Below are 15876 nucleotides of genomic sequence, written 5' to 3'. Positions count from 1 at the left end.
CAATAAAGGGACGAAACGTCCAACTAAATCAAACATAGTTCTACTTCTTTCATGTCCAAGTTCCCTGTTAAATTTCATTATTAAAAATTGTAATTTTTGGACGAGAGAAATACTAAATAAATTAAAAATAAAGTTATACTTACAAAACCGAACAAAGGGTTTACTTTATAGTCTTTGTTTGCTTTGCAAACAGTATAATACTACACAACAGTATACATTATACGCACATCGCACACTATGAATTTAAAACAGTTTTAAGATAAAAAATGTATCCAAGAAATCGATCACTCTGATCTCGAAATACGAGATCCTCTTCTTTTCTGGTTGCAATCTGTTGTTATATTTTTCCATTCTCGATATTTTATACTCCCATGTATAATGTCTCATTTTTCTTTTTTTTAAGCTCGTGCATTTTTATTTTTTCCTTTCCACGGAATAGAACGAACTTACTCCAAGAAATTTTCTTTCACGTATCGACGATGATCGGTTTTGAAAAAAAAAAGAAATAATAATAATAATATCGTTTATAAAAATAAATCCTTTTGTCTTGATCTTAGCACGCTTACTAATCTCAAGGCCAATTTATTTCTTATGTGTTAAAGTATTCGATTAGAATACAAATAAGATATTGGGATTGGTTGTTCAGTTGAAAAGAATAATAATTGTTTTGTTAAGTTTATTATTTTTTTCTTTTCTTTTCTTTTCTTATTTAAAACCCTTTCGTTTTTACTTTTTCTTATCTTCCTTTTTTTTAAAATAGAATTTTTTTGTTTCAACGTTGTTTATTTTTTAAGTGGAGTTAGTTGACCAAATTATTCAGGGTGGAGAAAGATGTGTGTTCCATTTCTTGAACAAATAAATGGCTTGATGAATGACTCACTCATTCGAGTCATTCCTCAGAACTCGATACGATTGAACTCGTTTAATGATTATGTTAAAAGCTTTCATATGCATATTTTTCTTTTCTTGCTTGTCCCTGCATTTCTTCGAATTTCATTCATTGCTAATATTATATTACATATTCGCAAAAATTGCGTCTTTTGTTGTGCCAGGTTAAGTATCTCGAATGTTATAATTAATTAGGTATACTTCAATCTGATTATTTTCTTTTTTTGTATTTATTTATTTATTAGTCAAAATGTTAATATCGAATACAAATTTCATAAAGTATATAAAATTCAAATTTAAAAAGATTACCAGTTTTATTTTATTCGAATATTATATTTTCTCACGCGAAGTTAAATAAAAGAAATTAGAATGGAATGATTCGTAGATAAATTTCCTTGATATTCGATGAACTCAAAGTGTAACCCGGATAAGGAAGAAGAAGTGCACTAGGAAAAGGTAATCCCGTGCAACGTAAGTGCATTCTCCAAAGCGTGGGAGCATTCCTTAGAATATAACCAAGATAAAACGACGAATACACTGACATTTGTTTTTCTATCTTTATTTCTTTTTTTTTATATAATATATACCTATGTAAACGAAGCTATATGCAAGGAGGATAATCGAGATACGCGTTTTCGTCGAATTTGTGTTGTTAAAAATAAGGAAATACCGAGTACAATAATTTTCCATGAGGGTGGCAGTGGTGTTAAAAAGTTCAGATTTAAATACGTTTGATTATATAAATAAACAAATAAAACAAATAGTTCTCTTTGATGTTTTTGTTTTAATTACGAAGCTTCGTTCTTTTAATCACGAAGCCTTAATTTAATTACAGATTAATTAAAGGATATTGTTGATTTTATGGTTTACTGTTTAAGGTAATTGGCAATAACATTTTACATGCAGTGTATTATTCATTTTTATACTAATTGAGTTCAAGATAAATTGATACCACTTCACAATTTTTTTTTTACAGATATATAGGATGATTTATCGATATTTGTTTTGCATGCTATTGTTATTTTAAAATCAGATCTAGCGAATCGACGTGTTCTCCAGTGGGAATAGAAATTATTCTCTCATACTGTATACACGTAAACACATTTATAACACTGCGATCATTTTCCTTGATAAAAATTCATTTTCTTTTTAACCAATCATCTTTTTTTCCTATTTCCCGTTAAACGTTTTTGCGAATCCCTTATGAGTTTTTGTAATAACTAACGTATTACGAAATACGATAATAAAGATTCACTGTTAATTATCAATCATTTCTAAAAGATAATTGTTACTAATCAGCTTGTTAACGTGTCTTTCATAATCGTTACTAAACAATACGAATGATGAATAATTAGACAAGGAATTGTACGACCAGTTACGTGATGATTGTTTAGTTAGGATTCAGATATTATTCGAAGCACTATCGAAAAATAATTCCGATTCCGAAAAAGATTCCAATATGTTTTTATCTGGCTCAAATGATTCTAACTTTATCAATATTATCGTTAAATTTCTACAAAAATTTGGTGAGTCATTTAATTGCATATCTTGAATTTCTTGATTCATCCGTGTATGGGGTTTTTTTTTTTTGAGTTGACACCGAGAGAACAATAAAAAAATAAAATAAAATTACGAACTTGAATGGGGACGGGTGTTAAAAGGAAAATAAATTGGATAAACCGTAAAGTTGAATAACAAGTATTTATCTTTAGGATTTAACGATTGATTTTAATATTTCAGGTAGAAATTTGCGAAAAATGGCGTCGGAAGATCGAGATTTGATTGATCTCGGTAACGATTTATGCGTGGCACGAGTATCAATAAATGATCCAACTCCAGAGGAACAGGAACATTTATTGGACGTTTGTCCACCGAAGTTGGAACAGAAGCTGTCCCTGACCGTGAAACAAGAGCAAGTTAAGAACGATAGTGACAACGGTGATGTGTTGGTAACCTTGGGACATGATCAGGTTGTACCAATCCGGAAACGAATCGACGTTGTCTCCTCGGATACAATTAAAAGAATACGTGACATAACGAGAAACCTCGAACCGGTTATCAGGAGAACTTGTTCAGGAATCATACTAGATCATCATCATCATCATCATCATCATCATCATCATAATCGTGACATAGTCGATCATGCTAATTCGGAAAACATTTTATCTACGGATGAAGAAAGTTTTGAAACGCAGGAGATCAACAGCGCGTTTGATTTTCTTGCCGAACACGAGGACAACGATGAGGAGGATCACGGTGACGAAAATAATCAATACGATGTTGCTGGATCAAACAGATCAATTTCCTTATCTGCCAGACCATTAATCGACAAATGTGAATCTTCCATTTCCCTGGATAATCGTCGTAGAAGAAATACTGATAATTACGACGACATACAACTTGATAATCCGGCTTTCGAATCTTCCCTTTACGAAGTATCATCTTGTTCAAGGAATACAGTTGCCAATTCCTGTTTCGTTGATTTTGATCTTGAACTTCGCGACAAGTGTAAGAGACGTGCACAAGAGGAAAGTGTTTTCTTACATGATAGCAAAAGAAAATCCTTCCAAAATGTGACCAATCGGAAATCTTGGGCTGAAGGAACCAAAGGACATCCTTCTAAGGATATTGGGAGAGTCAATAGATCTCTCAGTTTGGAAGAAGCTGCTCAGTCTTGTGAACCTGTCGTTGGATTTTTTATTGGGTAAGCGTTATTTCTTTCCTATTTTTTAAAACTATATATATTATAATTGTGTGAGTTAATTATTAATTCTAATTTAAAGATCATTCATTTGTAGACACATTGTTTTAATATTTATTGGTATGAAATAATTGACTTTGGAAATATTTCTTTGAGTTTTCGGTTTTAATTTAATCATTTTTGAAATACTTAATTGTAAAGAAAATTATTGCGATATTTATAGGTACATATATTAAATCATATATGTATTTCTAACTAATAGTAAGTATGTAAGAATACTCGCATGTAAGAAGATATACCAGTACGTTGACTGAAAAGTATAATTTTGTGCCGGAAGTATTTACCAAGGCTCGACTTAACGAGCGTGCAAACTATTTCAAATCGTTCTGGTATCCTCCACAAACGAGCCTTCGTACGTAACGTTGATCCATCTGGTCTGTACAAAAATAATTTCGATATAAATTAATAAAAAAGAAAAAGAAAAAGAAAAAATATGAAAATATAATTTCCAAAAATATAAATTCAAACTCTCAATATCAAATTAATTATTGTTCATATTATTAGAGTTTTATTCGAGACTATTGCGTATGACTCATGAAAGTGGAAAATTCTAACACTCATATGTATCACCTATTGCAATAATCTATTATGACACTTTCGTTAGTATAGTTGAGATAATGTCATTAATTTACTCTTACGTAAATCCATTCTATTTTCATACCAACAAATATTTAATATTTGTTTATCCATGTATTATGTAATATTTGTTTTCTATTAATGTCTATAGGAAAATCAATGGAAAATATAATCGAATAATTTATATATATTTGATTAGTAAATTACTTTTGAATTCGTTGAAAAGATTGAATTTCACATTTTTAGGGTTATTAAGTATTTATAAATATAAATTATTGTTTAATTGTTAAATGACGTAAATGGGTAAAAACGTAATTGTCGATTATTTTTGCAACGTCAGAACGGAATAAAAAATTATAGTCTTTGGATGTGTTAGTTCGAACAGTTGTTGGTAATCGTTAAACGAGTACAACTTATCAAAGAGGGTAGGCAGTTCTCGGTGATAAGGAAAATGTAAAAGAGGAAAAAAAAGAAAAGGTTTCACTCTTGCTGGTCTCACAAGTCAGTATGTTTAACAATCATACATGCAAATGTATACAAATGCGTGTGTTACAAAATGCAGGAAATAAAGGCTCTCTCGTATAGTCGTCTAACGGTTTTTTTTATTTCTAATAACACAGTCCGGGTTTCGATCTAAATCACTGGTTTTAACAAATTTTTTCGGTTCACGTGTAATCCTCGTTTTATAGCGAAAAAAGTATTTGATCAAATCTTTCCTTGTAAAAAAACGATTAAATATTCGTAAAAATCTGATATTATTAATAGAAATGTAACACGTGTAAACACAATAATTCGTGAAACTTTAGAAAAGAGATTGCATGGAAATTTCTATGAAAACACATTTCGAAGATTATTGATCTTCATACAATTATTTATTATCGTTTTCTGATCATTCGAATAATATACCTGCTGTTAATACATTGATTACGCAATTACTCCTGGTTAGAATTTATTTAAATTTGCATTTCAATGACGACGATCTTTATATTTTTTATTCTTCATTCGTTTTTACGTATCTCTCTCTCTCTCTCTCTCTCTCTTTTATCAATTATTTTATTTTTTTCAAACTAATCTAACTCTCGGGATAAATAGATTGAGAGAATTCAAGTAAAAATTAAGATAATATAGTAGAAAATACAAAAAAGATTCTTTTAAAAACAAAAAAATAAACAAAAAATAAGATGGGGAAACGGAGAAACGGAAACGTGTGTAGTAGTTAGTAGACCCACTGGAATTGCGAACACTTTCTATCGTCCTTCTCCCTCGTGGAATCGGTTTAACCGGAAGTTGTGTTAGCCCGGGCTCGTGCGCGAAAACCATGGATCCCGCATGGCAAAGACCTGCGGGGTTCCTTGAAGTGGCACGTGCGTTTAGTATAATAATGCCACACTCCTAAGAACAAAGGGTTCCTTTTTTACATTATAATAAACATGTCTACAAAAAAATACATTATCCGATTTCCCGTGTAAAACGGGTGACGGGAGGTGGAGGTAGAGGGAAAGGGGGAAGGATTTATAGGTGTGTTTTTGAAAGGACGTTTCCTTATTTTTTTGTTCTTTTTCTTTCTTTATTTTTCACGCTCGAGATATCATCGCGTTCGAGTTTAATAATCGTCGTGTGCCATCCATCAACTTTCTCAATCTCTTCTTTTAAGATTCTCAATTGTTGTTGTCACGCGGAAGAGTTCTTATGCAAATATCGTTCTATTGCAATCAATCCCTTCACTGATTTCTCTTCTGCTTGATATACCCTGAGATTATTATTCCTTTTAACGTTTTATATCTATGATAAAATTAATTTAATTGTTTTTTTTTCTTTTTTAAAAGATTCTTGCTCCCATGAAGTTACAACATATGACAAATACGTGACAAAATTATTTTAAAAAAAAAAGTATCATATTTGAATGAAATCTAAACAATGATAAACGAAATGAAATAAAAAAAGAAAAATCATGTTTGTTGTTTATAGAAAAAGACCGGATGAGGAATCAACAACGATCAGATCGGAGGAGGCTTGTTCGGATTGTTCGGAAGTCGATTGGTCGTGGTTAGAGGAAGTGGAAAGCCTGCGGGCGTCGGGAACGTCCGAGCACGGCGCGGGTTCACCGGCCAATGAGCGCTTCGAATTGGTGGGGAGAAACGCGTCCTCGGTTTCAGAGAAGTCAAGAGAGCGCAGGCGCGAAACCGAGGATCGGCTCGAGGAAACGAGTCGCAGTGCCGCGATGTCCGTCACCGTGTCGACGGCCACCAAATCCTTAGTCGATAATAATCATTTACGATCGGACAACGTTGATAATCAAAATAACAATAACAATAACAACAACAATACCATTAATAACAGTATATTCGTTGTTAATGGAAATAATGATGATATCGAAACGGAGTCCCGTTACAACGACACGAACAACGAACTCGAATCGAATACCAATAATAATATTAACAACAACAACAACAACAACAACAACAATAATAACAGTAACAGCAATCGCGTTACGAATTCGTGGATACGCGCCTCCATGAGGCGACTACGTCATTTGAGATTGCCAGAAGGAACGGTAGAACATAGACAACAGAGGAACGCGGAACCGACCAATCGGAGATCGGCAATAGTTTCGGCGCCAAATTCGTTGCCAGATATCGCATTGGTGGCACCGGAAATCTTAGCGGCCCAAACCAATGGTACATCGGGTCATCATTTGAGACCATCTAGTGCACCAGCTGTTAATCGTAACGTCAACGTTGGGAATAACGTTATTATTTCTAATAATACGAATTCTAATAACGGTAGTGGTGGTAGTTCTAGTGGTAGTAGTGCTAGTGCTGGTGGACGACCAGGACGACAACACGGCGGCGCTGTAACCAATAATACTACCACCTCGTCGAACAACCCTACCCCTCCTCCTCCTTCTCCTCCTCCTCCTGCTATCAATGTTGCTACTCCTTCTACCAGGTCCAGGTGTATTTCGAACGCCCTCAGAGACACTACTTCTTCTGTACAAAGCAGTGTTACATCAACCACTACCGGAAGCGACGCAACCGGATCATCCGGAACCACGACCTGCTCCAGCTCTTCCAACGGTTCACCAGCAAGCACGGCGACCAGCTCGCAACGCGCTGCCTCCAGGAGGTATTTATTTTTTTTATTTTTTTTATTTTTCATTTTTTTATTTTTCATTTTTTTATTTTTCATTTTTTTATTTTTCATTTTTTTATTTTTATTATTATTATTATCGTTATTACATCGTACGGGAGATAGTTTTTATTTGATTGCATTGGAATAAGATTTCAACAAAATATACAATATCTGGCTAACCTGATATTTCAAAAACTATGTTATTTAAATAAGAAAATATTTGATAGAACGATAATAACGTTCAGAAATACGTCTTCCGACAATATTTTAAAAATATCCCGTAAACAATAGACAAAAAACGTCTTAACTTATACCACGTCCTATATATTACACAATGTTTTAATAATAAATTATTATTAATAATTATTTATATATATATTGTGTACACGTATAGCAGGATACAGTGGATCATCGTTCCACTTAGACAGCCTACCAATTTTTCTATTATTATTATTATTATTATTTATTTATAGGTATATAATTAATGGTTATTTTTATATACGTAAAAGAGTATGGTGTTTATCGGTGATCAATCGAGAACGTTTGCTTGAGAAAATAAGTCAAGGTGTTTCAGTTCAAGAACTCATCTCTCATCCTTTTCTTTTCCTTTGCTTTTTCTTCTACTATTTGCGCATATATCTTCGAATGAAATTCAAGAGATTCTCCTCGAATGTAGGCGGATAGTTCTTCTTCTTCCTCTTCTTATTCTCGAGTATAATGTTGTAAATCCTGTAAATATATACGTGTTGGAATTATCCGTTTGAATTCACGTGTAGGATGATAAGCGTTGGAACAGCAAACGAGTTTTCCAACGATTTAATGCGATATCTCGGAATAGTCAAGATGATAAATGCACTGATCGAATGATTTTTTTAATATAATGATTCCTTTTTTTTTCCTCCAAAAAAAAAAAACAAGAAATAAAGAAAAGAAACAAAGATTTGAAATATTTTATTTTATTGTCGTTCATTTATTTATCAATAAAACGTATAGGATTTCATTTTAACGAGAGATTAGGATTTCGCAATTATGTTAAATGTTATATTTACATTGGTTATTAATGTTTGTTGCTGTTGTTTTTCTTTTCCTCTTTGGATTTTCTTCTTGTGCTATTCTTGAATCAACCTAGTTAGCTTTGTTCGATCATCTTTCTTAACTTTCCGGGGGCCCCACCTTTATTGTTAGATTTGCCGGAAGCGAAAATCAAGTTAACGAGTTGATTGTAACAGCCTGTTCATCCAAGCCTGACATTTGCCTGCCTGCCTGCCTGCCTCAATTTTTTTTTTTCTTTTTATTTTTTTCCATTTTTTTTTGCGTAATCGTTCGATACACCCACTGGGCAGGGCGTTAAGAAACTACTTTGGAAGATCCTTTTCTTCTTTTTCTTTAAAAGCTAACTGTGTTTTATTTAACTGGTTATTCTTTTTTTTCTACAAACACACCGAATCTGTTTCTTGTTTGTTTTTTCTTTTTTGAAAAGCCAACTTTTGTTTTTTTTTTTTTTTTTCGAATAAACAGACGACAGCATTTCGTCGATCAGGGTTTTAAAATTGTTTGAATTGTTTCACAAATTCATTGGATGCATTTAATGCAATGCAATGTTGGGATTTATTTGTTAATAATGATTTTTCAAGTTTGATGCAATAACTCAGAAAATTAAGTAGCGAATAATGCGCGTGAAAGCGAAGGGAAAACATTATTTTAGTCAGCATTGATGAAAGGCATATTAACATCATACGTATTTCTAAATTCTTTTAGTGAAATTTGTTATTAAAATATTTCGCGTTCGTTGAAATAAATGTTTTTTTTTTTTTTTTTTTTTTTTTTTTTTTCTTTTTTTTTTTTTTTTTTTTTCCTTTTTTTTTTTTTTTTTTTTTTTTTTTTCTTTTCTTATAAGAACATCACAAGTGTGTGTGTGTAAAGACTTATCGTCAGAAATAATTTNTCAGCATTGATGAAAGGCATATTAACATCATACGTATTTCTAAATTCTTTTAGTGAAATTTGTTATTAAAATATTTCGCGTTCGTTGAAATAAATTTTTTTTTTTTTTTTTTTTCATATCTTCGTTTTGTTTTCTTTTCTTTTTCCTTATTTTCTTTTTTCTTTTTTTTTTTTTCTTTTCTTATAAGAACATCACAAGTGTGTGTGTGTAAAGACTTATCGTCAGAAATAATTTATCGAGTTGCTATAATAAAGTTTGTTACTGTGTTGCATGAAATATTTCTAATTTTCTTTTATTTAGTCGTAGAAGAAAAATAACAAATGTGAGTAGTCTCTGGTCAATTAATTTATTGTAAGTTTCCTTTTTTTTTTTTTCGAATTTTCTTTTCATAGTATTTAATTTGATATTAAAAATTTATTGAAACACACACACACACACACACATACACATTTATACGTAACTTTTCTAGTCCACATAAATAGACGATAGGTATTCATCTATATATGTATGCATGTATAAATGCATGTATAAATGCATCTATAAAATATAATACACAGAGAGAGACGTGCACATGTTCACCAATAAATTTATCGATCGTATTAAACCTCGCGAGTTTCACTAAACATTTTAAACGAAAGTCTTAACGAAGAATTTTCTCAACCAAATCTAGTGGGTGATAATTATATGTATGTGTGTATGATACGTTTGTGCATTTCTAATTTTAACTTGCATCGCGACGTGAACATTATTTCATTCAAATTATACTTGGAAGTAAATAATAATTTGAATGAAAAAAAAAAAACACAAAAAAGATAACAACCCAATTTTTTACTTCCTGTCAAACGCGTGGAAACATTAGAATAATTCATAAATCATGTTCCATTTATAATTTTATTTTACCTTATCGCCGTTACACTTTGGCAACCACACCACGTACCAAGAGTTACCATAAATCATTTTTAATCTATTAGAAGTAATATATTTTATATATCTTTTTCTTCTTTTTTTTTTCTTTTTTCTTTTTTCTTTTAATTCGCGTATATGTAACCTTGTAGATTTTATTTTTAATTTACATTTATATTATACATTCCAAAGAGTTAGATTAATAAAATCGATAGAATATTTATGAATAATCATCTGTTCCTTGTTTTTTCTTTTTCTTTTTTCTTCTTCTTTCTTTTATCTAAAAGGAAGTATAATAAATTCATACTTTACAATTATATTACGCACGAGGAACGATCGATCGATTTATCGATCGTTGCAATAAAAAAAAACTGTATGCAACATATGCACAAACGTGCGTAAAGAATTATTATCCGAGAACCAATTGTAAAAACACGTTTCCATTATTCCAACATTACTACTTCTACCTTGTTCTAATTTTTTTTTCTTTTTTTCTTTTTCTTTTTTCGTTTTTAACGTCATTATTTTTTTATTATATTTTAAGTATAGATAATACCTGTTTAATGAATGATTCAATTTATCGATCATATTCGTAAATAAATATTATTATCATATCATCTAAGGATCTCGATAGTTTATAGAAATTGTTTTGTCGTTAATAAACCGTATAAATTGTTGCATAATCAATAACATTGATCTTGGAATAATATTACTATAAAAAACCATCAATGGAAGTGTTTGAATCATTTTTTTTTTTGTATAAATTATTTTATTTTATATTTCTTTTTTTGTTATTTATCGAAGACATAAAAATATGTTTGTAAATGTTTTCACATTATTTTATTTATTGTTAAATTAAATGATAACTTTTGTTAAATTATTTATAACGATGTTATTAGTTATTTTTCTTTTTTTTGTAACATTTAAATGAATGGTATATTGCACATCGAAAATAATGTTTGGTAAATATAAATTATTAGATAACTTCTGTTTAAGTACTTTTTTTTTCTTTTTTTTTTTTTTTTAATGAGATAGAAGATATAACTTTCGTAACGAAAAGAGGTTTCGCTCTCTAAAACAACTCATTCGTTCAGTCCTCGTTGAACTCTCCTTGATTTCACTCGTTAACCAACATCTGTTATTTTAAAAGAGATGACGACGACGACGACGACGACGTGTATTTGTTTATTACGACCTCGAATATTACCGTATAAAATTAAATAACAAACTGTGACGTATTCGACAAATATTTATTTCAAATATTTCTCTTTCTTTTTTTATATATTTTTTTCTCTCTCTCTCTATCTTTCTCTACGTAAATTCAAAGTTGTCACGGTCGAATAATTATTCGATACATTTTTTTAATATTTTAATTCTAATAAATAAATTTCGCGAAACAAGAAAAAACAGTGAACGTTTATATATATATATTTATATTAACACTTTTATAGTTGTTTTTTAATCACGATAAATAACGGAACATAGTGTGGTAGTGTTCGATCGAACGCGTTAAACAAGAATATCGTTTTATTTCTTTTAAGATGAAACGAGAAAGTCCAACGAGAAGTGGTTCTTTATTCAGCCGTGACCGTGAAACGTTTAGGCGTATATTGTATCCTTTTCCTCCTATCTTGTAACGCACCATTGAATTCTTTTCCCAAAAAAAAAAAAAAAACGAAAGAAAAGGGGATTAATAGAAAAAAAATTTAAGTAATGTGTTAAAGGGGGCGGCAACATTTGTTTCAAATTTCTCATCCAATGATTAGATTAAAATTACCAACAAAATTGGGTCAGACAATCCTAAAGAAACAATAACATTTAACAATAAGTCATTGGTTTTTGGGTCAGTGGGGTGGTTACTTTCATAGGACGGGGTCAGCAATAGCAGCAAGTATATGCAACATAGTTACGTTAACGGTAAATCATCTTTGTATAGTAAGTCCCGGTCATCGACGCCAATGTTCTACAATATAACTGTGTTGAAGAATAAGTATTCTTCTAACATACACAAACATATCGTATAATAAATATAATAAGAAGTAAACGTATATATACATATATAATATAAAAAGGGTGAAGTGGTAAAGGGGGTGAAGGGTGATCAGAGGGGGTGAAGGGGCGGTCCGAGACTGACAGTTGGGTGGGTGGATGAAGGGATGAGGGAATGTGCATGTGAAAGAAACGTTGGTGTCACTTTTTATGTAAGACAATGAATGTACAAGATGCCTTTGTTCTGTTTTCCCCTTCTTTGAATTCTCACGCGTTTAAGTCTCTCGGAAAGTGTTCGTATGTCAACCTCCAGACGATGACTCTTACCAATGGCACCGACTATCCATCGGATTAGTTTGTGTGCGTTAGTTTGCGTGTACGAGATGCTCGTTTGAGGTCACTGCACCTAACTAACACACACACAACTTCTAGCTTTTACACGTTGTCCTTTTTAAGTATCATAATTTGTTGTTTTCGCGTTATTAATAATTGAGCGTTGGGATTCTACTAATCACACGTTTGATCATTAAATTAAATTCTTTCAAATTCGTCGAATTTAGATTTTGTGAACATTTTTGTTCGTTAGGAACATTCGTAAAGAAATATTACATTTAAATTTGCCTTTTCTTTTCCCCCCCCCCCCCTACCCTTTTCATATTCGTTTTTGTTATTTCAGTTAATATTTATAATAGAGAAAGTTGAGAAAATGTGTTTGAATTAAATAATTATTCACGATAGATTGTATAAATATCAAGTCCATTAACGCGAGAATCTTTTAAAAGAAATAAACGTCATTTTTTGAGATTAGTGTTTTTACCTTTTCCCATTCGTTTTTCTTTTCAAACACAACCCAATAGTCTAATAGTTTCTTAAACAACGCATAATGATTATTCAATTCACAATGCTGTTTTTCAGTTTCCCATTATTTTTTTTTTTCGTTTTGGTATATTGTTTAAAACGTTACGTCATTTCTTTTCGTGTTTATTTCACAGTTAAATAAAGAAACCAGAATTCTCGTTTTAGAACGAGACCTCTTCCTTCTTCTTCTTCAATGAAATTTGTATGGATCTTGTATGCGTGCGTGCGTGCATGTGTGGGTGTGTGTATGTGATGTATGTTTGAGAAATACAAGGACAAATTTCTTTGAAAGAGTTCTTAATACTTTTTGAATACTCTTTCCAACTCAATTTTTATTTGGGAAAAGAAAAAAAATGATTTGATGAAATTTTAGTTGTCGTTCTCTTTTGCAATTGATCCTTTTTGATTTGTGGACACACTTAGGGTAGCCAAGCGACGAATCGACGACGGTCACGTTGGGGCGGTGCTTATACACGTCTGACCGCGGTGGTAACGTTTCTTATTGATTATTTCCCAGGTGAAGTGTGTTGGCGTGGTTAGTAAAACTGCCCATAGAAAGAAACAACACTATTATTTTAATCCCAAATAAAATGAATCAATTTTAAATAACCAAATTTATTATATATAATATTTTATTTCAAATTTCAAATCCACATTTTATAATCGATTATTTTCCATTTGTCTTATGATATGATTTTAATTACCATATAAGTAAAATCATAGTTATATTTATCTTGAATTTTTATCACTTTTCTTTTTTTTTTTTATTTTTATTTTACCGTTCAATTATTTTATTATTATTATTAATAGATGATTTTTTTGAAAATTTGTTCCCCTTAATTTGAACCATTTTTTTTTTATTCTTACTATTTAATTATTTAGTTACCATATAATAGATCGTAGAAATTTATCCAAAATTTAGATAATTGTGGGTTTTTTTTTTTATTTGTTTTTTCTTTTTTCTAATAGAATTTTTATTATAATAAAACAATGGTGATTTACTAAGCGAAAAATATCCCGATGAAATTTAAAAAACGCGATTCACTCGTAGGATAGATAGATCATTTATCATAGTAGGTCTATATCAAATGTATTATACATAAATGCAGGTATATATACGAAAAGGAATCGGTACGGTCGGTGGTCTGTTAGGTTATTCTTGCAGGGGAATAAACCGGTTTACCGTCTTCTTGTTTCGTTTCTCAGTCTGTTTTCTTCTACGTGAGACTTTCGCCAAGAATTTTTCCAAATTTCTTTTTTTTTCAAATATACTAGATCACTAAAATAGTAATAATAATAATGATAATGATAAATATAATGATTCACTTTTTTATCAATTTTAGATAATATAAATAAATACATGAACCAATACAATATAAGTTTACCTCACTATACGTAAAACTATTTTAAACATTATTATCCACTTTCAAGATAAAACTTTATCTACGATCTCTGACGTAACAAGCTGTTAAAATTTTATTTCTTTTTTTAGTATAATTAAAGTGTAGACAAAATAAAAAAATATCGTTTTATTTATCAGAACGAACGAACATTGTTTTCTCGATGACAGATTAGATGAATTTTATTTATGAATTTAACCTACTTTATTTCATTGCTTTTTCTTTTTTTTTGCGAATGTTAATTGCACGTAAAGAGAAGTCACGTGTCATTCTATATGTTTTTTTTAATTCTGTTTCCTTGAATTTATTTTACATTTGGGTGGGGATGAGGGCCGAGGGTGAGGTTTGGAAATTTTTGGTTTGCAATGTATCTATCCATTTGTCTATCTTTCTATCTATGTATCATTCTATATGCCTACGCATAATCAATAAATGTCAGAACATTCGTAATGGAAAGGTTTAGACTATTAAATAGACGTCTCGGGAAGTCAGCAATGTTACAGGCCAATTAAGGAAGTCGGGCAGAAAGAATCGTACGATCCTACCGAATATTCCATCATGAATGTTTTATACATATGTCAAAGAATTATTTCAAGTCGTTGAACTTAGGAAATTTTCTTATTCGGATCAAACAACGAATAAGTTTCTTTTTTTATTCAATTTCTATAATTATATTTACAAAAAAAAAGAAATAGAAATAGAAAAATTTCTATATTTCTATGCGCAAATTGATCAAAACTTTCAAGATAATTTAACAGTTAAAAAAAGGTCATATAAAAAATGATTATATCGATCAATGAATATCACCCTTAATATTCTCCTTCTCTTATCATTTATTCATTCACACATCATCATCAATCATCATTTAAATTCTCTCTCATTTTTCTTTTTCTTTGTTTAATATAAGCAAACTGGTCACGTATGAGAAGCTCATGCAATATCACGTGGATCATGCGTGAGAAACAGTACCCCAAAGTCGTGCACTTTGACCTAAAGAAAAAACAAGAAAAAAAAAAAAGATAAATTCTCTTCTACCTAAATATTACATTTAACATTTTTACATGAAAATATTTTTCTATGATTTCTGAAAATGATTATATTTATATTATTAATTAATAAAGATATTATAAAATGTGTGTGTGTTAAGAATTAATAATAATTAACTCGGTGTGTGTCTGAAGAAAATCATTATTACCAATTAAATTTTAAATGAATATACATATATATATTTGTATATCGATTCATAATTTTGCAAATCGATTTATAACTCGAAAAAGTATTCTACATGTAGACAAAAGAGTGCACTTTAATTTAATATCAAAATCATTAAAATCTATTCACTTTTAGTATAAAAAATATTAACCAAAACTTGTCAAAGAAATTGCAAAGGTGCACAATTTACAGCATTGCATTCTCTGACATTT

At 30.5% G+C, this 15876-nt stretch overlaps 1 protein-coding gene across 2 annotated transcripts in view; it reads left to right on the top strand.

Annotated features, from left to right (window-relative positions):
• The window catches only part of LOC106791774, a 43752-nt gene that overhangs the window by 4957 nt on the left and 22919 nt on the right, over positions 1 to 15876 (top strand). For both annotated transcript variants that reach the window (XM_014757680.1, XM_014757678.1), the window contains exons 2-3: positions 2629 to 3592; positions 6194 to 7351. In XM_014757680.1, coding sequence (XP_014613166.1) covers positions 2646 to 3592; positions 6194 to 7351 — 2105 coding nt within the window. In that variant the 5' untranslated portion in view covers positions 2629 to 2645. The remainder of the gene's footprint in view (positions 1 to 2628; positions 3593 to 6193; positions 7352 to 15876) is intronic.

This window comes from Polistes canadensis, unplaced genomic scaffold (genome assembly GCF_001313835.1).
Source record: "Polistes canadensis isolate GaletaPanama2010 unplaced genomic scaffold, ASM131383v1 scaffold_342, whole genome shotgun sequence".
Lineage (NCBI taxonomy): Eukaryota > Metazoa > Arthropoda > Insecta > Hymenoptera > Vespidae > Polistes > Polistes canadensis.
Note: the sequence above shows the minus strand (reverse complement) of the source record. Positions and strands in the feature narration are given on the sequence as shown.